The sequence below is a fragment of the Lutra lutra genome, chromosome 2 (genome assembly GCF_902655055.1).
Source record: "Lutra lutra chromosome 2, mLutLut1.2, whole genome shotgun sequence".
In the NCBI taxonomy this organism is placed as follows: domain Eukaryota; kingdom Metazoa; phylum Chordata; class Mammalia; order Carnivora; family Mustelidae; genus Lutra; species Lutra lutra.
Window position 1 is genome coordinate 1,529,297 of NC_062279.1, and position 22,845 is coordinate 1,552,141.

Here is a 22,845-nt window from a genome sequence, read left to right on the forward strand (position 1 = left end):
TCTATTTCACCTTTTTGAGGAACCTCCATGCTGTTTTCCAGAGTGGTTGCACCAGCTTGCATTCCCACCAACAGTGTAGGAGGGTTCCCCTTTCTCTGCATCCTCGCCAGCATCTGTCATTTCCTGACTTGTTAATTTTAGCCATTCTGACTGGTGTGAGGAAGTACTCATTGTGGTTTTGATTTGTATTTCCCTGATCATGAGTGATGGGGAGCACTTTTTTATGTGTCTGTTGGCCATCTGGATATCTTCTTCGCAGAAATGTCTGTTCATGTCTTCTGCCCATTTCTTGATTGGATTATTTGTTCTTTGGGTGTTGAGTTTGAAAAGTTCCTTATAGATTTTGGATACTAGCCCTTTATCTGATTTGTCATTTGTAAATATCTTCTCCCATTCTGTCAGTTGTCTTTTGGTTTTGTTGACTGTTTCCTTTGCTGTGCAAAAGCTTTTGATCTTGATGAAGTCCCAGTAGTTCATTTTTGCCCTTGCTTCTCTTGCCTTTGGCAGTGTTTCTAGGAAGAAGTTCCTGTAGCTGAGGTCAAAGAGGTTGCTGCCTGTGTTCTCCTCAAGGATTTTGATGGATTCCTGTCTCACATTGAGGTCCTTCATCCATTTTGAGTCTATTTTTATGTGTGGTGTAAGGAAATGATCCAGTTTCATTCTTCTGCTTGTGGCTGTCCAGTTTTCTCAACACTATTTGTTGAAGAGACTGTCCTTTTACCATTGGACATTCTTTGCTTCTTTGTCAAAGATTAGTTGACCATAGAGTTGAGAGTCTATTTCTGGGCTCTCTATTCTGTTCCATTTATTTGTGTGTCTGGTTTTGGGCCAGTACCATACTCTCTTGGTGATGACAGCTTTTTAATAGAGCTTAAAGTCTGAAATTGTGATACCACCAACTTTGGCTTTCTTTGTCAACATTCCTCTGGCTATTCAAGGTCTTTTCTGGTTCCATATAAATTTAAGGATTATTTGTTCCATTTCTTTGAAAAAAGTTGATGGTATTTAATAGAGATTGCATTAAATGTTTAGATTGCTTTAGGTAGCATAGACATTTTCACAATATTTGTTCTTCTAATCCATGAGCATGGAACGTTTTTCCATTTCCTTGTGTCTTCCTCAGTTTCTTTCATGAGTACTTTATAGTTTTCTGAGTACAGATTCTTTGCCTCTTTGGTTAGGTTTATTCCTAGGTATCTTATGGCTTTGGGTGCAATTATAAATGGGCTGGACTCCTTAATTTTCTTTCTTCTGTCTTACTGTTGGTGTATAGAAATGCAATTGATTTTATATCCTGACACTTTAATGAATTCCTCTACAAGTTCTAGCAGATTAGGAGTGGAGTCTTTTGGGTTTTTCACATAAAGTATCCTATCATCTGCCAAGAGTGAGAGTTTGACCACTTCTTTGCCAATTTGGATGCCTTTAATTTCTTTTTGTTGTCTGATTGCTGAGACTAGGACTTTTAGTACTATGTTGAATAGCAGTGGTGATAGTGGACATCCCTGCCATGTTCCTGATCTTAGGGGAAAAGCTATCAATTTTTCCCCATTGAGAATGATATTCGGTATGGGTTTTTCATAGACAGCTTTGATGATATTGAGGTATGTACCCTCTATCCCTACACTTTGAAGAGTTTTGATCAAGAAAGGATGCTGTGCTTTGTCAAATGCTTTATTAGCACCTGTTGAGAGTATCATATGGTTCTTGTTCTTTTTTTATTAATGAATTGTATCACATGGATTGATTTGCAGATGTTGAACCATCCTTGCAACCTTGGAATAAATCCCACTTGGTCGTGGTGAATAATCCTTTTAATCTACTGTTGGATCCTATTGACTGGTATTTTGGTGAGAATTTTTGCATCCATGTTCTTCAAGGATATTGGTCTGTAATTCTCCTTTTTGGTGGGGTCTTTGTCTGGTTTTGGGATCAAGGTAATGGTGGCCTCATAAAATGAGTTTGGAAGTTTTCCTTCCACTTCTATTTTTTGGAACGGTTTGAGGAGAATAGGTATTAGTTATTTTTTTTTAAGTGCTTGGTAGAATTCCCCTGGGAAACCATCTGGCCCTGAGCTCTTGTTTGTTGGGAGATTTTTGATGACTGCTTCAACCTCTTTACTGGTTATGGGTCTGTTCAGATTTTCTGTTTCTTCCTGATTCACTTTCAGTAGTTTATATGTCTCTAGGAATGCATCCATTTCTTCCAGATTGTCAAAATTGCTGGCATAAAGTTGCTCATAATATGTTCTTATAATTGTTTGTATTTCTTTGGTGTTGGTTGTGATCTCTCCTCTTTCATTCATGATTTTATTTACTTGGGTCCTTTCTCTTTTCTTTTTGATAAGTCTGGTCAGGGGCTTATCTATCTTATTAATTAATTCCTTCAAAGAACCAGCTCCTGGTTTCATTGATATGTTCTACTTTTTGGTTTTTATTTCATTGATTTCTGCTCTGATCTTTATGATTTCCCTTTTCCTACTGGGTTTAGGCTTTCTTTGCTGTCTTTCTCCAGCTCCTTTAGGTGTAGGGTTAGGTTGTGTACTTGAGACCGTTCTTGTTTCTTGAGAAAGGCTTGCATCACTATATACTTTCCTCTCAGTACTGCCTTTGCTGTGTTCCACAGATTTTGAACTGTTGTGTTTTCATTTTCATTTGTTTCCATGAATTTTTTCAATTCTTCTTTAATTTCCTGGTTGACCCATTCATTCTTTAGTAGGATGCTTTTTAGCCTGCATGTATTTGAGTTCTTTCCAAATTTCCTCTTGTGATTGAGTTCTGGCTTCAGAGCATTGTGTTCTGAAAACATGCAGGGAATGATCCCAATCTTTTGGTACCGGTTGAGACCTGATATCTGACCAAGGATGTGATCTGTTCTAGAGAATGTTCCATGTGCACCAGAGAGGAATGTGTATTCTGTTGTTTTGGAATGGAATGTTCTGAATATATCTGTGATGTCCCTCTGATCCAGTGTGTCATTTAAAGCCTTTATTTCCTTGTTGATCTTTTGCTTGGATGATCTGTCCATTTCAGTGAGGGGGTGTTAAAGTCCCCTACTATTATTGTATTATTGTTGATGTGTTTCTTTGATTTTGTTTTGTTTTGTTTTTAATGATTTTTTTAAATTTATTTTCAGCATAACAGTATTCATTGTTTTTGCACCACACCTAGTGCTCCATGCAATCCATGCCCTCTCTAATACCCACCACCTGGTTCCCCCACCCTCCCACCCCCCGCCCCTTCAAACCCTCAGATTGTTTTTCAGAGTCCATACTCTCTCATGGTTCACCTCCCCTTCCAATTTCCCCCAACTCCCTTTTCCTCTCTAACTCCCCCTGTCCTCCATGCTATTTGTTATGCTCCACAAATAAGTGAAACCATATGATAATTGACTCTCTCTGCTTGACTTATTTCACTCAGCATAATCTCTTCCAGTCCCATCCATGTTGCTTTCAATTGGTTTATATATTGTCTGCTCCCATGTTAGGGGCATAGATATTTAAAGTTGTTAGATCTTCTTGTTGGACTGACCCTTTGAGTATGATATAATGTCCTTCCTCATCTCTTATTATAGTCTTTGGTTTAAAATCCAATTTATCTGATATAAGGATTGTGACCCCAGTTTTCTTTTGATGTCCATTAGCATGGTAAATTGTTTTCCACCCCTTAATTTAAATCTGGAGGTGTCTTTGGTCTGAATGAGTTTCTTGTAGACAGCATATGAGTGGGTTTTGTTTTTTTATCCATTCTGATACCCTATGTCTTTTGATTGGGGCATTTAGCCCATTTACATTCAGGGTAACTATTGAAAGGTATGAATTTAGTGCCATTGTATTGCCTGTAAAGTGGCTATTACGGTACATTGTCTCTGTCCTTTCTGGTCTACTACTTTTAGGCTCTCTCTTTGCTTAGAGGACCCCTTTCAATATTTCCTGTAGGGCTGGTTTGGTGTTTGCAAATTCTTTTAGTTTTTGTTTGTCCTGGAGGCTTTTTATCTCTCTTTCTATTTTCAATGATAGCCTAGCTGGATGTAGTATTCTTGGCTGCATGTTTTTCTCATTTAGTGCTCTGACTATATCATGCTGGTTCTTTCTAACCTGCCAGGTCTCTGTGGATAAGTCCGCTGCCAATCTAATATTTCTACCATTGTATGTTACAGACTTCTTGTTCTGAGCTGCTTTCAGGATTTTCTGTTTGTCACTAAGACTTAGAAGTTTTACTATTAGATGATGGGGTGTGGTCCTCTTCTTACTCATTTTGAGGTGGGTTCTCTGTGCCTCCTGGATATTGATGCTTGTTCCCTTTGCCATATTTGGGAAATTCTCTACTTTAATTCACTCCAGTATACCTTCTGCCCCTCTCTCTCTTCTTCTTCTGGAATCCCAATTATTCTAGTGTTGTTTCGTCTTATGGTATCACTTAACTCTCGAATTTTCCCCTCGTGGTCCAGTAGTTGTTTGTCTTTCTTTTGCTCAGCTTCTTTATTCTCTGTCATTTGGTCTTCTGTATCACTAATTCTCTCTTCTGCCCCATTTATCCTAGCACTAAGAGCCTCCATTTTTGATTGCACCTCATCAATAGCTTCTTTTGATTTCAGCTTGGTTAGATCTTAGTTCTTTTATTTCTCCAGAAAGGGCTTTTATTTCAACAGACAGGGTTTCCCTAATATATACCATGCCTTTTTGAGTCCAGCTAGCATCTTGAGAATCGTCCTTGTGAACTCTAGATCTCACTTATTACCAATGTCCATATTGATTAGGTCCCTAGCCTTTAATACAGCCTCTTGTTCTTTTATTGTGGTGAGTTTTTCTGCCTTGTCATTTTACCCAGATAAGAATATATGAATGAGAGAATAAAATACTAAAAGGGTGGCAAAGACTCCAGAAAAGTGTACGCTAACCAAATCAGAAGAGACCCCAACTGGGGGGAGAGAAAAGGGGGTAAAATGAAATTTTAAAAAATTAAAAAATATATGCATATATATATTAGACTGATGAACAGAACAGAGCTACCCACTTGATTTTGGGTGTATTTTAGTCTCTTAGATGAAATTATCTCCCTAAATTTTAAAGAAAGAAAAACTCATATATATACAAAAATAAGCATAAACATGATAAAGGGATGGAATATGACTCTAAATATGAAAATTTTTTAAAATTCTAAAAAATAAATTGATAAGTTGGTTGGAAAAAGAAGAAAGAAAAAAAGCAGAATTTCCTCTGGCTGCAGACTAGAACAAAGCCCTGTGCTAGATTTAGGGTATATTTTGATCTATTAGAAGCAATTGTATCCCAAAATTTTTTTGAAAAAATAAAACCCTATATGTATACAAAATATAAAGTTAGACTGAAGGATAAAACATGACTATAATAATGAAGGTTTTAAAAGAATTTTTTAGAAAGGTATTATTAAGATAAACTATTTAAAAAACATTAAAAGAGGAAAGAGGAAAAGGTAAAAATATTAGAATAAGAAAAAAATAAAATTTTAAAGAGTTAATTAACTTTGTAAGACTTAGGGTTCATGCGGGGGAAGAGCCATGAATTCTATGTGTTGCTTTCCTCTGTCTCTGGACTTCTGCAGTTCTCAGCTTATCAGTGAGCTTGGTCTTGACTGGATGTTCTTGCTGATCTTCTGGGGGAGGAGCCTGTTGCCGTGATTCTCGTATGTCTTTGCCAGAGGTGGAATTGCACCGCCCTTGCCAGGGACCGGACTAAGTTATCTGCTCGAGTTCGCTCTCAGAGCTTTTGTTCCCTGAGCACTTTCCGTAGAGCTTTGGAGGCCGGGAACGAAGATGGCAGCCGCCTAGTCTCCGGCGGGAGCAACCAAGAGCTCGGGCCGCTCCTCAGTGCGCCCTCGGGGATGAGCTGTCAGTCCCTCCCGTCTCCCTGGTCTCCGGCCCGCTCCGAGCCCTCCGGCCTGTGACTGAGAGTTTCTGTCTCTGGGGTGTGGCCCCATTTGGAGTCTCCAAACCCGGCAGATTCCTGCCGCGCTTCCTTGCCGCTCCTCCCAGAGAGGAAGGTGAGTCTCCCCAGTTCTGCCACTTGTGGGGTCCCTGCTTGAAGTGCAGTGGCTCAACTGTGCCACAGATCACAGTTTAAGGTAAGCCCGAGCGGAGAGCTCACTCCTCGGCTCTGCCTCTGCCGCCAGCTTCCCCACTCCGATCCCTGTGAGCTCTGTGACCAACTCAGACAAACCCCGATCCTTCTGTGACCCCACGGGACTGAAACCACGCTGTTCCCATGAGGGCTCCACCCTAGTTTAGCCTCTGGAGTGACATCCCTCCGTGGAGCAGACTTCGACAAGTTCTGATTTTGTGCTCTGCTGCTCCCCTGCTTGCCGGGAGCCGGCCCTTCCCCCCGCAGTCTGTCCTCCCGTCGCTTTGGATTCACGTCTCCGCACGTCCTGCCTTCCAGAATGTGGTCGATTTTCTGCTTCTAGAATCACTGCTCTTCTTGTCTTTGCTCTCCCGTTGGGTTTGTAGGAGTTCAGAATGGTTTGATACCTGTCTAGCTGATCTCCTGCGACCTGATGTCGTCTCAGCCTGCTACTCCTCCGCCATCCTGACCCACCCCCTCACAACATCTTTTTAACGGTTTGTCTGGACCTGGATCCCGACCAGGGGCCTCCATGGAAACAGGTTCATCAGGCTCTGAAAAGCCCATCAATTGGTTCATCCTCTTTCTCTTTTTCCTTGAATTTTGTGCACGTGTGTTGCTTGTCTCTTGAGGAACCGGTTTTGGGAGAACGGTGTTCCCACGGTCTGTTTCCATCCACACTGGCATCCTGGTACAGGTGACTCATGTTTTGCCCGTGGCAATGGGGCCCCCCAGCTGCGGGGCCCCCCTGTGCTGTGAGTGCATGTGCATCCATCCTATGCCTCAGCATCCCATGCAGGACCTGCTGCCCCTCCCCCTTCCCTCCCAGAGCCTCCCCAGCACCGCTGTTCACATGCACAGTGAGGACAGCTCTCCTGGGGTGTGCAGGGGGCTGCCCCCAGCAAAGTGTGAGCTCCAGAGCCCAGGACACGGGCGGTTCTGACGCATATGCATGGGGAGTGGCGAGGCAGATGGGGTCCATGAGGAGTCGTGTCTCAGTGGACAGACCCACACGTGCGCAAAGGCAGAGGTGAGCAGGGATGCAGCTCCGTGCCTTCCTTCCCTGTCCTGCTGTCCTCCGCTGTCACCACGGGGCACGGGGCAAATAGTTATGGCCATGACCTCACTGATGATGCTCCTGCCTTCCCAGGCCAGTTGTCTTGGGGCATCACAGACCCATGTTCAGCCCATGTGCATGTCTTCCCGTGCTGCCTGCATTGAACCTGCAAAACATTAAGATTTCACAAGCATAGATTTTAGTCATGGCTACAAGATGGGGAAGAGGAAGAATTTGTCTGTGGATTTTAGAGAATTAGATTGAAAAGACAAGAAGGGAAGAAGAAATGCTTCTAACTTCTATTCGCTTCTTTCTCACTGAAGACAGGATCACCGGGGGCTGAGCAAAAGAGCAGCTCATTACCCTACCTTTGGTTCGCACAGTGCACAGCCCACACGGTGCAGGAAGGATTCTCCTGTGTTGAAGCAGGTCGGAGCAGACGGCAGACAGGGTTGAAAGAAAATTAGGATGCATTTTATTCTCTGAAATGGCTCGTTTTCCCATTTTCTCCCTCTGCGGACAAAGCATCTCAGGTCAAACTTTAAATAAATGTCATGTGCTTGAGAGCTGATGATGGCCCTGAGCTCAGGGAGCTCTCACTGCACCAAGGTGGGAGGGGCTTCCGGCCCGGGGTGGGGTCAGTGGGGTATGTCAGGTGCACCTGCCTCTCAGGCAGGAACGTGGCTCCGTGGTCCCCTGACCATGGACCTACCGTCCCCATTGCTCCTCAGGTCCCAGGTCCCCCTCAACCCACTTTCTCCTCTCTCAGTTGTCTTCCCCTGTCTTTTGGTCCATCCTGGCGACCCCGTGGTTTTATCCCAGCTGTACTGACGCTGCGGCCTCGAAGCCAGCATCTCGCCCAGCGCCTGATAGGCAGCAGTCCCATGCTGACATGGCGGGAAGCCGTGGGAAGCAGCCGGCGCACAGTGGGGCCGTCCAAGCGTGGCTGGGGGCTGCCAGTCCCCAGCACGCACCTTGGCAGACAGAGTGGCCAGGGAGCTGAGTACTCTTCCATTTGCCACAGACAACAGGGCTTCTGGAAAATGCCACGTTTCCTGATTTCCTGTACTCACAGGTTGTGTCTGTGGTCTAGGAAAACCACCATCTTTTACTGAGAGAGCTTGTTTGCTATCTCTGCACGAAGTGTTTGAAAGGGGCCCCAGTAGACCAATAGCCGTGGCTGTGAGCTTCCCTGTGACTCAGTGGTGAAAGGGCCACCGCAGTCCCGGGCTGAGAGTATGCGTTACCTTGGGGACATGGCCACCTCCAACCCTCCGCCCCGGTTCTGTCCTCATCTCTGCCTGGTTGGCACACCACTCACCAGTCTGTGCCTCAGTCCGTCCACACCACCATCTCTGACCTGCACACCCCATGGGCTTCAGGCTGGGTGGTCGCTGACCCATCCCTGCTGCATGTGCTCCCTCGCTGGTGGCTGGCCAGATGCTCCCCAGAGACTGCACTGGAGGACTGCCAGTTCACCTGTCCAGTGACCATGTGCAGGACACTTGGAAGCCATGAATAGAAGCTGCTCCAATGTCCCCTGGACAAGGGAATAGTGTTTCCTGGCCTCAGAGGGGCAGGGAGCCCCTGGCCCGTGTTCTCATGGGACCCCTGCGTCCTCAGGAGCCTGGGGTTCCGGAACACAGCACTCTGACAAACGTCCCAGAGAGCCCGTCAGTATCAGGAGAAGAGGGAGAGACCTGAGCGATGTGGCCGGGGGAGGAGGCCTGGGCCCGGCCACTCTGCCCCGAGCACATGCCCACCGCAGCACAGAAGGAAGGCATTTGTTTCCAGATGGCCCCGGTTTGGGAACCTGGGCCAGGGACTGACTGTGGTCTAGTGTTATGGTCACTCTGAGGCAGCGGGCTCACTTCCAAGCCTCTAGTGAAATATCGGACCCAGAAGCATTTCTGGAATCCCTCTGAAGCCACTTTGGACGTGAACTCACAGCCTCGAGGGGCGACAGACATCGAGCCCAGCTCCCCTCCATCCTGTCCCACATGAACTTGTGCTCTACCTGGGGCCAGTCCGCAGAAGCACTGGGGCTGTGGGGTTGCTGGGATCATGGGACCACTCCTGTACCTGCTCACAGGCCTCCTGTGCCCCCACTACCCCCCCAGCGCATCACCATGGGAACGGCTTGGCATCTCAGTCACACAGAAATTGCAGTTGGCGGGCTTACTGCCACACTGCTGAGCCAGGTGCGTCCCTGGTGACATGGGCTCTGTGACGGCATCTCCTGTCCCCGAGTCCCCGCGGAAGACACTCTTCCCTGCCATATCCCCCCATCTTCTGCCTTTCACAGGGTGTCTGTGTGCTGCCTGGCCCGTTGCCTCACCATATAGCAATCTCTAGGGCAGTGTCCCGTGTCGCTGTTCTCCTGCACGGTGTCTCCATGATGAGGCTGGGGAGTCCCCTACGAGGGGGTGACCTGGAGGGCCTATAAAGGATGGGACGCTCACCACACCAGTGCCGGGGACAGGGGAAGCTGGGTGGATCTGGGGAGAGGCACTGTAGAGACGGGACCCCCGGGGGCCAGAGTGCTGGCTGGACACACCCGCTGCAGACCCCAGGCCCAAGATCCAAAGCAGGAAGGAACCCGTCCCACGGCCATCCCACGGCCATCCTCTGCCCCCTGCCCCTGGCCAGGGGCAGGAATCATGAATCCCAGGCCCACAGAATGACCCCCTGCCCTGGGCCCCACTCCAATGCGTCGTCTTTGGATGCTGGAATCGTCCTGTCCAGGTGACAAACGTTCAGGAAGTGTTTGTTGGAATAGTCTTTGTGGAAGGCTGCTGGGGTTCGGGTATCTACCACCCCGGGCCGATCTTGTGGGTGTCCGTTTGTGCTGAGAGTCAGGAAAGAGTCAGGATCAGGTAACAAAGGCATCTTGGAAATTAGAAATCATGGTATAAACCCGTGCTTTTGCAGGAGCGATCATTGTGTGTCATCCAGGTTTACAGTTAAGAATGATGTTGCCTTGGGGTGCCTGAGTGGCTCAGTGGATTAAAGCCTCTGCCTTCGGCTCAGGTCATGATCTCAGTGTCCTGGGATCGAGCCCCGCATTGGGCTCTCTGCTCAGTGGGGAGTTGCTTCCCCCTCTCTCTCTGCCTGCCTCTCTGCCTACTTGTGATCTCTGTCTGCCAAATAAATACATAAAATCTTTAAAAAAAAAAAAAAAAAAGAATGACCTTGCCCTTGTAGGCATTTACAGTAGGAAATCCAAGGTCGCTTGTGACAGAGCGAGAAGGCCCCAGGGCGTCAGGCTCCTTTGGGTCTGGAGGAGAGACTGTTGCATGAGGCCCAGTGGTTTGCAGGTAGCACTGGGATGTGCGCCGGGGATGGAGGGGGCGCTGGGTGCAGCCCATAATTCCAGGCCGGGCCGTGCCTCTGCTCCTTCGTCCATCCTGGCCGCAGCGGGGAGGGAAGCAGACGCAGCTCCGGCTGAAGAAAGTGACCTGGACAGCTGAGTGGTGTTGCAGAGGAAAAACCACAACCCAGAACTAAATAAAGAAGCACTTTGCTGCCCGCTGAGGAGACGTGGGTCCTGCGGCTGACTTGGGGCGACATCGGCACCGTCCTGCCAGTCAGGACACGCACCCCCCAGTGGGAGGCCTGCCGGCATCCGGAGCCCCTCAGCTCTCTCTCGTGGGGGGCTAGCTTGTGCACGGGGACGCTGAGCAGCCTCCCTAGCCTCTGTCCACAGCAGTGCCCCTGTTTGGGAGACACACATCTGTCTCCACATGTTGCCAAGTGTCCTAGTTGCAGAAACCCGAGCCCCCAGCTGGAACCACTGGTGTAACCAAAGAGCATGAAGCTTAGAAGCAGGTAGACTTGGGATCCTGCGAAGCCCATCCTTTCGCCCAGGCTGGAGAGCAAGCACGGCGTCCCCTGCAGTCCCTGCCTGTGTCCAATGTCCTGCCCTCATCAGCCTCCCCATCTCCAAGCTCAGCGGAGACCTTCCTACGAGGGTCTGCACGCGTCCTAGGAGATGGGCATGGTAAGCTTCCTACACGCTCTCCAGACTCCTTGCACTGATGACACATCGGGACATGGGGGAAATAACTTCCCTGTCCACAGCGATGGCTCCAACACTCATTGAAACAAGTGTCTTGTTTATAATAGATATTTCATCACATCCCTTTGTTCTAGAGTGAACCTACACATTATGACCTATACACGCTATTTGAACTTGTGTGTATTTATGTATCCAAACCCTAACAGAGAAATAAAGGGAAGAGAACTTTTAATGGAAAACACGAATTCTAATATAAAAATGAGCACAATGACAAAGGTGTACAAATTGAAGAACTCAGAAGCTGGTTTCTGGCTGGAGATTCACGTAATTTTGGGCTACTGATTAGTCCGATGGGGGAGTTACAGAGGCTAGTGGATTCATCTGCTGCTGGGATTTTTGGAAATGGTAAACAAAAATTCTTGGTAAAACTTCAAACCGAAATTCTCCCTTCCTTTGATTTACACGGTTAGGTGCATTCCTGAAAAATTTGTTGTTCATTAAAACTTTGCAAATACACATGCACACTCACACACCCTTTGATTTACATACAAAATAGAGTGAAGAGTCAAGGCTTCAGTAACTGCGGACAGGAAAACGGACTTTCAGAATCACACAGGACGCAAACCAGTTCTCCGTTGGGTGGGATTGCTTTGCCCTTTCCCAAAAACTAGCTTCTCTGGCCCCGGGGATGCCGGTCCTGCTTCCCGTGGGTGTGACAGGCCCAGCTGTCCCATATCTCCCTGATGGCATCTGGAGGCCACCCCCACTCAGAGCGGTTGTCCTTTACCGTGCAAATCCGGGATGCAGAGGCCCCGCTGTCTTGCTGTCCGTTCCGTCCACAGTGACAAATGCACTCAGTGTGCACTCAAAACAACACACATGTTGCATGAAGGAAGGAGACATTTCCCTCCGGGAAGCATGGTGCTGCTTGCTGTTTTTCTTCCTTGATCTCCCCACCGGACAGAGAATGTTATCGAAGGAGCCGGTCTTGTCAGCCCATGCCTTGCTGCTTGAGAGAGAGGGAGCGCACTCGAACACGCAGCATTGACGTATCCTTGCAGCAAGAAACGGGATGCACCAAAACAGGCACCAAAGTCAACCCTGGGAAGACACCCACTTGGAAATTACAGATATCCGTCATCACGATACGCAGGGAGGTAATTAGGGGCATCGATGGTCACTGGATTTGCAGAGGCTGGTGGCTCTTCTTAAGAGAAAGTCATCTGGGTACTGGCTCACTGGAAACCCGGAGCCACGTCCTGATGGCGGGGATGGAGCATTGGCCATGAGCTTGCGGCCGCTGCAGGGTTTTGACGCTGTGATGCCCCAAAAAGATCCTTGGATGGAGGCCTCGAGGCGTCTCGGTGTGGCTCTTCCGTTCTCCTGCTGGGCGGGAGGCACATGCTTTGGGTTCAGTGTTCATGTCCTGCACTTGACTCTGGTTCACACTCTCGCTATTGAAATTTCTTCCGTTGTAGACTGCGAATTGGCTTCTTAAATCAGTAACAGCAAAAATGCAAGCTGGTCTCATTGGTTAGTTAATTCACCGGCTGCTGGGGCCAAAAAAAACCTCTGTAGGTTTTTTGATTTTTGTTTTTTTGTTTTTTGTTTTTAATGGAAACACTGTTAATTCACAGAAATTTCCTAAAGCTGCCAACAGGAGTGTGTCTCTGTGGCATATGGCCTTTCTCCCATCTGTCCCCAGCCGGCCTCCCGGCTCCTCCCCAGAGCTGTCCCCAGAAGGGGCCCCTCCTCCTTGGAGGCTGGGAGCCTGCGCTGCTGAGCCTGCCCGCCTGTGCTCCAATGTAAGTGAGTCAGAACCCAGGGCCCTGTCTCCAGGAAGCCTCTCCAGATGCCCTCTCTGGCCACAGATTCCCCTGACCCCTCGCTTTCCCTGCACTGTGTCTTTCACCTCCGTTAAGTCACAAGTATTTTGTGTCTCCTCTACTGAGAGGTGTTGTCACTGAGAACTGATTTTTCTTAAATTAAAAAAAGTTTATCATCTGCCACAATAGTGCTGTAGGCTCCAGATGGAAACTTCAGGAAACGGACGTGTGAGGGGACCGGACTGGGGAGCCCATCGTCACCCGTCCGGCGCTGGCCCCGTCCCACACCCTCCCAGCTGTGTTTCCGTGCATCCTGCAAGCACGTCTATTTTTAAAGTATAGAAAACGGAGTGCAGACGGTACGTTAAAAATTGCTTTCTCCTCCGAACCTCTTTCCGTAGCTAAATACGTATTCTTCTGCACAACTGTTTTTGGGGGCCGAGCAGCACCTGTTGTGAGAACTGAAGCTACCTCATCGAGGACCCCTTCCGGGTTTCCCCTGTGACCATGACGCATCAGTCACCAGCAGTCACCAGCCCCGGCACCGTGGCTCGCCATCTCGGGACACCTTCCCAGAAGCCACGTCTCGGGGCCAGAGGCTGTGAACAGAATCTCCTGTTCTATGCACATGGCCTCGTTCCTGTCTACACCCGCGTGGAGACCCGCATGGGACATCAGGCCACAAGGAGCTCAGCGATGCCTGCCAGAGGTCCCCCAGAGCCTCCCCATGGCCATAGGGGCCGCCCAGCTACGCACTGTTGTACAGCCCACGGGACCAGCCTGCGTGGGTCTGCTCACTGCGCAGCGCCACGTGGGCACAGCTGAATGACTGTGTGGAAGTTTCCATACCTCATTGTAGTGTCAGGGTCGGCTACACTGCATGTCCCGCTGGGGCCCCAGGACCTTGTGTGGACTCAGGAGAGTGTAGACAGGATCCATTGACACCATCCCCATGGGGACTGCAGGGCTTCCCAAGGTCTAGACACTGGCACCTGCCACACCAGTGTCCTGGCTGGCAGGTGGAGCTTACCAGGTCCACGGAGGAGCTGGGCCACCGTGTGGCTGTTGTCCGTCTGCCAGAGCCAGGCTACAGTCTGCATTTTCAGGAGAGAAGTAAAAGGTCCCCACGGGCATGCGGAACCTGGCGGGGCGCTCAGCCCAGTGCAGGGAGGGAGGCCTCCTGTGGGGTACGCCACAGAGAATGCGTAAGCATCCAAACCCTTCATGACGGGAAAGTGCCCGCCCTGGAGACGCTTCCCATGTGGGATTCTGTCCTTTTCTTTCTCTGTCACCTACAGCGGGAAGACCACGTCATGGGGGCCCTTTGCCTGGGCGTGGGGTGGGACCTGTGCCACAGACACGGGGAGCATCTCCGCGCCCGATGCTGCCTGCGGCGTGGTCTTGCTTTTGTAAATGTGACTGCCTGAAGGGGTCAAGGTCCCCCAGAGCCTTCCCCGCGGCGGTGCAGAGCTGCAGAGCACTCAGCCTGGGGAGGCAGGGAGAGGGACCACTGGGGGCAGCAGGCGCTGGGCTAGTCCCATGCCTCTTGCTTCCTGTCGAGTGAGGAGCTCAGGTCCTGGGTGTGGCAGGTGAGTACCAGGTGCTCACCTGCTTCCGGTTCTGCTGTCCCAGTCTCCATCAGGCTGGGAGCCTGGCCCAGAGCCTGGGGCCTGCAGTGTGAGGGGGGCCTGTGGGGCCTGTGCCCAAATCCCCAGGATCTGCACACCCACACCCCTTGAGCTCCACCACCCCCGGGGTGAAGCCCCAGGACACAGCCCGTCTTCCCCTCTGCTCCCCCCTTCTGCTGCTGCTGTCCTGTTCCTTGCCCTGGGGAGCTCGCCCCCCACCCCAGTCTTCTCAAAGACAATTTTAATTTCCTTTTATGCCAGAAGGAAATAAACCTAAAACACGAGCAGTGTTGTTTTCTAGGTGCTGGGACTACAAGTGGCTTTTTCCCTCTGGCGTTCCTCTCATCTTGTCACTTTTCCATGTTTAACTGTCACTTTTATGATGGGGACAAAACAGTAATTGGACATGAGTGTCCTTTTGGGATTTGAGTGACAATGCCAGCAAGCGTCCGTCTTATTCTCCTCACGTCAGCCATAAGGAGTGTGGCTTCACAGAACCACAGAGGGTCTGTGTCCCGAAGAGCCCGGGCTTCTCGTTGACGCCTGATGCATGTGTGTCTGTTCTCCCCTAGGTGCCACAAGATGAGTGGGCAGGGTACCCCACGGGCGCCAAAGACGAGGAGATCCCCTGCAGGAGAATGCGAAGTGGGAGCTACATCAAAGCCATGGGCGACGAGGAGAGTGCAGAGTCCGACTCCAGCCCCAAGACGTCCCCCACGGCGACCGTGCGGCCAGAGCCCCTGCTCAAGCCCATGGGACCCAGGCCGCTGGCAGACCTCCAAACGTAAGACCGCCTTCCTGTCTTCCCCGTGCACACACGGCCTGTCGGGGCCACCCTCGGTGTCTGAGTTGCAAATAGTAGATATGGGGCCATCAGTTTTCAAGAGCTTTAGGAAAAACAGACCTTTGATTATTTACTTGGGTGGTTTCCACATCCACTCAGTAAAGCCACTGTCGTCCCCGGTGAGACCCGTCCGTGCCGGCTGCGTAGTGGTGGGAACGAGCGTGCGTGTGCGGAGATCACTGTCGGGTGTGTCTTGTGCACTAAAAACTTCTTAGCACATTCGTGGGCAGTAGGGGTTTTTCAGGGCTGTGGGACGGCTTGTGCAGGTACAACAGTGCATGCTTACACTGTTGTCCTGAGACAGGGAGCTGATGAATTTAACTACTTTCTAAAGTACAAACAAGGACAACCGTTTGGGAAGTAGACTGTTAACATGAACTTGAAAACACGGCTCTCATGCCCACATTGCTGTGTGTCTGGTCCCTGCCACTCACCTTGCGTGTAGGGTTGACCCTTGAACGTCACGGGGTTTTAGGACAGCGGAAGTACCTTTGCTGTGTTTATGGGAAACAGCCCACATAGAAGCGGGCCCGCGCCCTGCACCCAGTGCTGTTTGGGGGTCCGCAACCCATGAGTGCTCTGGTTCCGCCCCCCGCAAGCAGCCACTGTCCCCGTGAAGTTTCTTCCACCATGAAGCTTCCGCCTCCAGATCCGCGTCTCTGCACTTCCCGCTGTTGCACAGACCAGTCACCATAACCCGCGAGCAGGAGGACGGAGCCCCAGACCGAGGCGTGGTCTCTGTGGCGCCCCTCCCGTGCCTGGTGCGCACGGCCATAGGCAAAACCGTGGAGATTCTCCCAACACCACCACGTAGGCGTTGGCGGCAGCGTGCGAGACGCCCCATCCTGATTCTCAACCCGGCTGGATGTTACTCTTCACTGTGGCCAACCGTGTCTCTGCTGCTGGGTTTAGCTCAGCTGCACAGCAGTCGGGTTGGGAACACTGGGGTCCCCTCACTGTACACATGTGCCTGCTCTGCCCCACACAGAGAGCGGAGGACAGTCAGGGATACTCATCAGGGCCAACTGGAGCAAAGCCACTCGGGACGGCGTCAGTGGGCTGGCAGGATGCTGTGGACGGAGGCGTGGACGAGCACAGAAACAGGTGTCCCCAGAGCACTGTCCTGCGGGATGTCACATGCAGAGCCGCCCGGCCATGAACCTGACCTCCACCCCACGGGCGGGCAGCAGACTGGCCGCCAGCCTCCCCATCTTTACTCTGGGTTGCGGAGTCCCACATGCGCATTAGGAATGACCATCACCCTCCCCAAGGACAGTGACACCCAGGAAGCTGCGTGCTTCACAGCTCTGGGGGTTGAGCTGCTGACACTCACACATGGTCCAGGGCTTGGGGTCTGGGGCTCGGGGCTCAGGGCCCCTGGGCATGTGGCCACAGACCTGAGCTGACTTTTTGAAAGCTGGTGACTCTTGTCCCAAGTGTGTATGTTTCAAGCAAACCAAATGAGAGAAAAAAAAGAAGAAAAGTTGTGTTTTAATGGTGAGCAGGGATCTGGTAGTTTCCAAATAACTTGATTTTCGTGTTAATGAGTCCCCCCCATCCCCTCTTTGCCACCCCCCCATTGGGGAGCACTCCCGCAGCATCCCATGTGCCCATCGTGGAGCTGTCCTCGCCACGGAGCTCATGTCACCCCGCAGTGGGCGGAGGAGACCTGCCCATCCCTCGCACCCCCTCACCTGGCCACCCCGGGGCCAGGTACCAGGAGCCCAGGGGCAGGGCTCACAAGGCAGCCTTAGGAGAACCCACAGCATCACCCGGGACACCGAGAACTCCCTCCCAAGCCCCAGAGTGAGGAAGAGACCAAGGTCACTTAACGTCGTAATGCAGATACTGACCGTCCACGCACTGATGGTTCTGAGGGCCGGTGGAAGAAGGGGAATGAATGGCACAGTGGTGCCCCACCGTTTTGGTCCCAGTCCAGATTCAGCCCCAGTCACTCTGTTCGTCCTTCCAGCTAGTGTCGGGGCACAGAGCTCTTCTGCGAGCGTACATATTATTCTTACTCCCACACCTGACCGTGCCCTGGAGAAAACAGGATGGGAAGGGCGGTGCCCCATGAGGAGTCCCCATGGGGCCATGCCCAGCAGGGGCCCTCTGCTGCTCCGCCAGCTGCGTGGACCTCCCGGAAGTCACTCTCTGGGGCTAGCATGTTGAAAACACGGTGACGTGATGGGAGATACGTCATCATGTTGTTACTGTCATTGCCTGTCAGCATCGGACCCCATTTTACTTCGGGTTAGAATTTTATACATTCCAATGTGATTTCATTTATTTTCATTTTAAGTGACATCACAGAAATTCGACTGTTTACTCAGGGAAGTTATAATTCTGCCCATTTCATGCAGCATGACCCCAGCTCAGAGAAGTGAGATGCAGAACGTCCCCGAAGTGACCACGGGTTTGACATGAAAGTAGTGATTTTAACCCCGTGCCCAGAGTGAGCATGTTTGCCAGAGGATTGCAGGACTGTGCCTGTGGAGACCAGCGGGCATTACAGGGAAAGGAAGGAGTACTTCATTATATCATCACCATGTGGTCAGAGGAGCAGCAGGAAACCATGAGGGGGTTGGTGCAGGTTCCCAGATGAGCAGACCAGGCTCTGCAGAACAGATAGGTGGCTGTACAACACACCTGTCCATCACCTCACCCCCATCCTACCGCCTGTAGTCCCCCCGACTGCGGTCCCCCAGCCTGCAGTCCAGTCCCCCATCTGCGGTCCCTGCCTGGGTTCCCCTGCCTGTGGTCCCCCCGCCTGTGGTCCCCCAGCCTGCAGTCCAGTCCCCCTTCTGTGGTCCCTGCCTGGGTTCCCCTGCCTGTGGTCCCCCCGCCTGTGGTCCCCCAGCCTGCAGTCCAGTCCCCCATCTGTGGTCCCCCCACCTGTGGTTGCTTCGTACCTGCTCGGCGCTGCTATAGGAAGGTGTGCAGGCCCCTGGGCCCGCTGTATGTGACGTGTGCAGTCGACTACCTCAGCAGACCCTCTGTATTCTAGAGTTCGTTCTACACCCAAAGACGAAGTAAAACTCATAGTTCTTAAGTTGCATTTCAAATGTAACTGAAGTCCTCTGATCTCACAGTGCCCTGAGCGTGTCCCTGTCTGTACCATAGAACCTCCCCAGGAGAGGGTGGCTGACAGACATTTCCAGGTGACAGGCTGATTCAGGAGCTAAAAGTAAGAATTCCCATTTGCTGACCCCCTCTGGGTTTTGTGCTCCTCTGGTATGCACGGACGACTTCTGGCAACAGTATTTAAGAATGCAAAAAAAAGCAACAGCACGACGTGGTAGTTATACTTCAGTTCCAACGTGGCAGGCCTGGATTTACACTCTTTTCTCTGAACTATCACATGGGTGCACTGAAACTTCAGGAACCATATGCCGCTCCCCATCACAGTAAAGGCACAGAGAAAATGAACTGGACCAGCCCCTCGTTTTCCATCTGCGGGGCTAAAGACCTGGAAGAAAACTGAATCTCTAATTGGCTGTTATCAGTCCTTTTATGCCATCGAATACGAAATCCTTTCTGTAAAGGCTGAAGATTCTCCTTCAAAATGTGTGACCTCTTGCAACGGTGATTCTGTTGAACACAGTCTTGCCTTTCTGCTGTTAACCAAGAAAAAACCCATCCTCTCATTAATAATTGAACAGACGTCCTTTTTGTACAGATGAGAACTCCCGCCTTCACCTCACTGCCTTCTCCGGATGAGCAAGGGAGGGAAGAGCTTCACGCTCAAAAGAAGAGTCCAGCGCAAACAGCCGAAATCCCGCACACGTGTCACGGTGCTGTCCTGCACCGAGTGCTCATTTGGACGGTCAGACCCACACCTGGGACAGACGCCGGCCACATGCGGACACCAGCTGGAATGACTACAGGTGAAAGGTAGATTTCCAGTGACTGTGCATCCGGTGTGCCGGGTTTTTAATCAGCTTGTGTATTTGTATTAGAGATACTGGATTTGCAGAACTCATATCTGATTAGTAGGAAAGGTAGACTGACTGATTTCATTTGGGGGCCTTTGAGGTTTTGTTTCTTTTTTTCTTCTTTTTTTTTGCTTAGTTGAATTGAGAAGTCAAAGCTCTAATAATTCTGAACATCTCTGAGTCATCTCCTAGGAAGGAGGTATTTTAAATTTATAGAGGAAGGAGGACTTATTTTAAGAACTTCATATGTAAAGATAAACTCAGATGGCGAGGAGATCTAAGAATCGTGCTGGTGCACTGAGCCTGGGACAGTCAGTTAAGTGAGTGACTCTTGATCTCGGGTCCGGTCTTGATCTCAGGGTTGTGAGTTTGAGCCCTGCGGTGGGCTCCATGCTCAGTGTGAATCCTGTTTAAAAAAAAAAGACTCCTATCGGTATGTTTGTATCATATGATATGTATGTGCACACTGACACGTGAATGTGTGTATGTGGCGTGTGCATAGGCTTGTACACGTGTGCATGCGTGTGACTGTTCCGTGATTTTCAGACGGAGGAGACATACACAAACATGACTCCACATTGAGAAGCTACAACATGAGGACAGATTTGAATTCATAAAATTAAAAACTTATTTGTAGTAAAAGCAAACCAACCAGCCAACAAGCTAAAAGTACCATCACCAAGATAAAATAGTAATTGAGACCTGGACACATGTTTTGTCTTTTCAGTCACACATTTATGTTCTTACCATGTAGAGAGATGCCTTACGAATCAGTAAGAAAAAAAAACACAATATAAATATGGATAAAGACCAGAAAATGATTATTCACATATCTTAAAAATTATTAAAACTTTCTGGAGAGTATTTTAGTGTACCATTTAAAACGAGAAGTGTAAGAACTTCTTTTAAAGAAATTCCTGAAAAGCACACAAAGATGTACAAAATCCAGTGATGTCTACTCTGTCGTTGTAGATCATCATGAGCCGTTGGCAGTCGCCCGGACGCCCAGCTGTAGGCACTGGGTCCCACTTCGGGGAACTTGTGACCTGGATGTGCCTGCACCTGTAAGGAGGGATGTGGGCAAAATCCTATTCATTACAACACTGTTAGGGACCGTCAGAATCTACCCCACAATCCACTGCCACGGGGCTGACTGAGTAATAGACATGCAGACCCCAGAATATAGTCATAGAATGTTCTAGAACACGACATGGCTATAAACACCAGTCAGACTCGCATGTCTTCAAGCGGCGAGATCCAGATTATGTTAATTTTAAAAAGCGAAGCGTAGAACAATATAAAGCATGTCATTTTCTGTATAATGCAGATGGGGGAGTAAGAAAATCCCTATCACTTTGTATGGCATAAGACGCAGAAGAACACAAGAAAGTAATGAAGGCGGCTTGTGTCTAAGGAGTGAGAGGAAGTAGATGCAGCGGGGGCCGAGGGCAGAAGCCTGCTGGGCACCTTCTCCACATCAGGTGAGCAGCTTCACCACACGGGTGTGCCGTCCACGCAGCTGTGGAACAACACGGCTCTTTAGAGCAGCAAAGGTACCAAACAGACCGTGCATCCGTAGGGCTGTGTACTGGGTGGCCGGCAGCAGAGCAGGTACCTTCACAAACCCCCAGAGAACGGCATCTAGCGAAGCAGTGGGTGAACAGTTCCAGCTCTGCCTGGGGTGCGGACAGCCAGAATGCCCGGCGGTGCCTCCCCGATATCGGGGGAAAAGGCCGGATAACATGGCACTAGACCCCCAGGCAGCAGGGCGCCCCAGGGGGCTCCAGAAGGCTAGGATTCAAGGGCTGCCCCACGTGGAGCGGGGTGCGGCAGGGAGGGCTGTGGGGCTCGTGAAGTCTGCCTGGGTGGATCCTTGGGAGCCCCAGCCCCACGGGGTGAACACAGGCCCCCATGTGCTCCTCGACGGCCCTGCGCTGGGTAGGAAGGGGGCTGGAGCCGGAGAGAGCCCCTCGACCCAGGTTGCTGGGACAGTTGTCTAGCGGATGACCCCTACCCCTGCATTGAAGGTCCCCACCCCTGGGACCCCTGCCTGTACACCTTCCTATGGAGTAGGGCCATCACCCACTTGAGGGCGCATGAGTAAACCTGCGGGGAGAGAGGGAGGAAAACCCTCCGCCCCCCAGTCCTAGGCCCTGATCTTAACCCAGTACTGAATGGCTGCTCGTCCCCTGGGAGGAGCAGGAAGAGCCCTCACGAACGGACACGGGGCTGCCCGCGGCCAGGCCTGGCGGCAAACACCTAACCGTGTCACCCCAAGCCATCGGCCACCGCGGCAGGATCTCAGTCCAGAAGAACACGGGGTGTGTCCACTCCCAAACACAAACCTCACTTACCTCGGCCTCTGCCGTTCTGCACGGAGGACCAGCGCCCCAGCAAACTTCAGAGTAAAAGCAAACAAAAGCCGCTCTCCAGAGACAGAGCAACCCAGAGAACGGAGAGGACAGGGATCATGATGCTGTCAGAGAGACCATCTAGATGCCTGGTTCACATGGCAGAAGGCCTGCTGGAAGAGGGGATGACATGCGTCTGTAACCGCGGGGCCAGCAGAGCGATGAGAAGTGGAAGAAAGGTGGACAGAAATAGAGCAGACAGACCTCAGGTCAGGAGCGAGGCCCCTGCTGAGGAGCTCATCGGTGAACGCCGTTAACACACCCGTGAACATGAAGGTGGGTCTGCAGAAGTTACCGAAAGGAACTCAGAGAAGAAAAGTGGGGGGAGCGGAAGTGGGAAGGAACACGTAGGAGCTGTGGGGGAAGTGCCTGCCGCAGCGGCCGACACGGAACCAGGACCGTGAGAGCAACTGAGGGCAGGCAGGACCGAAGGGTCGTTCCAGATTCGATCCCTGTGGATGCCCCAAAGACAGAAACACTGAATCAAGGACGGAAGAATCTCAGAAAGTCTCAAGAAAGGTAAATACGAGAGAGAGAACCCCACTTGTATGTACACACATCGTATTCAAACTGCCAGAAACCGAGGACTAAGAGAAATGCTCGAGGACGGTTGGAGAAAAATAAAAACCCGTTACATACAGAGGAATGAAGACTTGGGGCCGACTTGTCATCACAAATGTTAGGAGCCAGGAAAGTGACAAGGAAGTGACACCCTCCAAGCCCCGAGAGAAGAACCTCGTGAGCCCCAAGGCGGGACGGCGGGAGAGGGCTCCCGTGAATGGACGTGCGGGAAGTGCTGGGTCATCAGAACCGAAGTGGGAAGACCCCCGCCCACACGCGGGGCCACATCCTTGTATTAAAGGAGCTCTCCGAGGTGCGATGAAACCGTCCCGTAGCAGCAGACACGGGCGCCCCAGCAGAGAACGGAGGAGCTCCGCGCCTCGGTCGTGACTCCAGGATCTGCCAGAACTCACAGACCTGCGCCAAGAGTGGGGGCGCCGTCAGATCCAGCCGCCCAACCAGAGCTGG

At 50.8% G+C, this 22,845-nt stretch overlaps 1 protein-coding gene across 5 annotated transcripts in view; it reads left to right on the forward strand.

Annotated features, from left to right (window-relative positions):
- Positions 1-22,845, forward strand: part of DLGAP2 (DLG associated protein 2) — a 783,049-nt gene that overhangs the window by 668,643 nt on the left and 91,561 nt on the right. For all 5 annotated transcript variants that reach the window (XM_047713358.1, XM_047713386.1, XM_047713367.1 and 2 more), the window contains one exon: positions 15,199-15,410. In XM_047713358.1, coding sequence (XP_047569314.1) covers positions 15,199-15,410 — 212 coding nt within the window. The remainder of the gene's footprint in view (positions 1-15,198; positions 15,411-22,845) is intronic.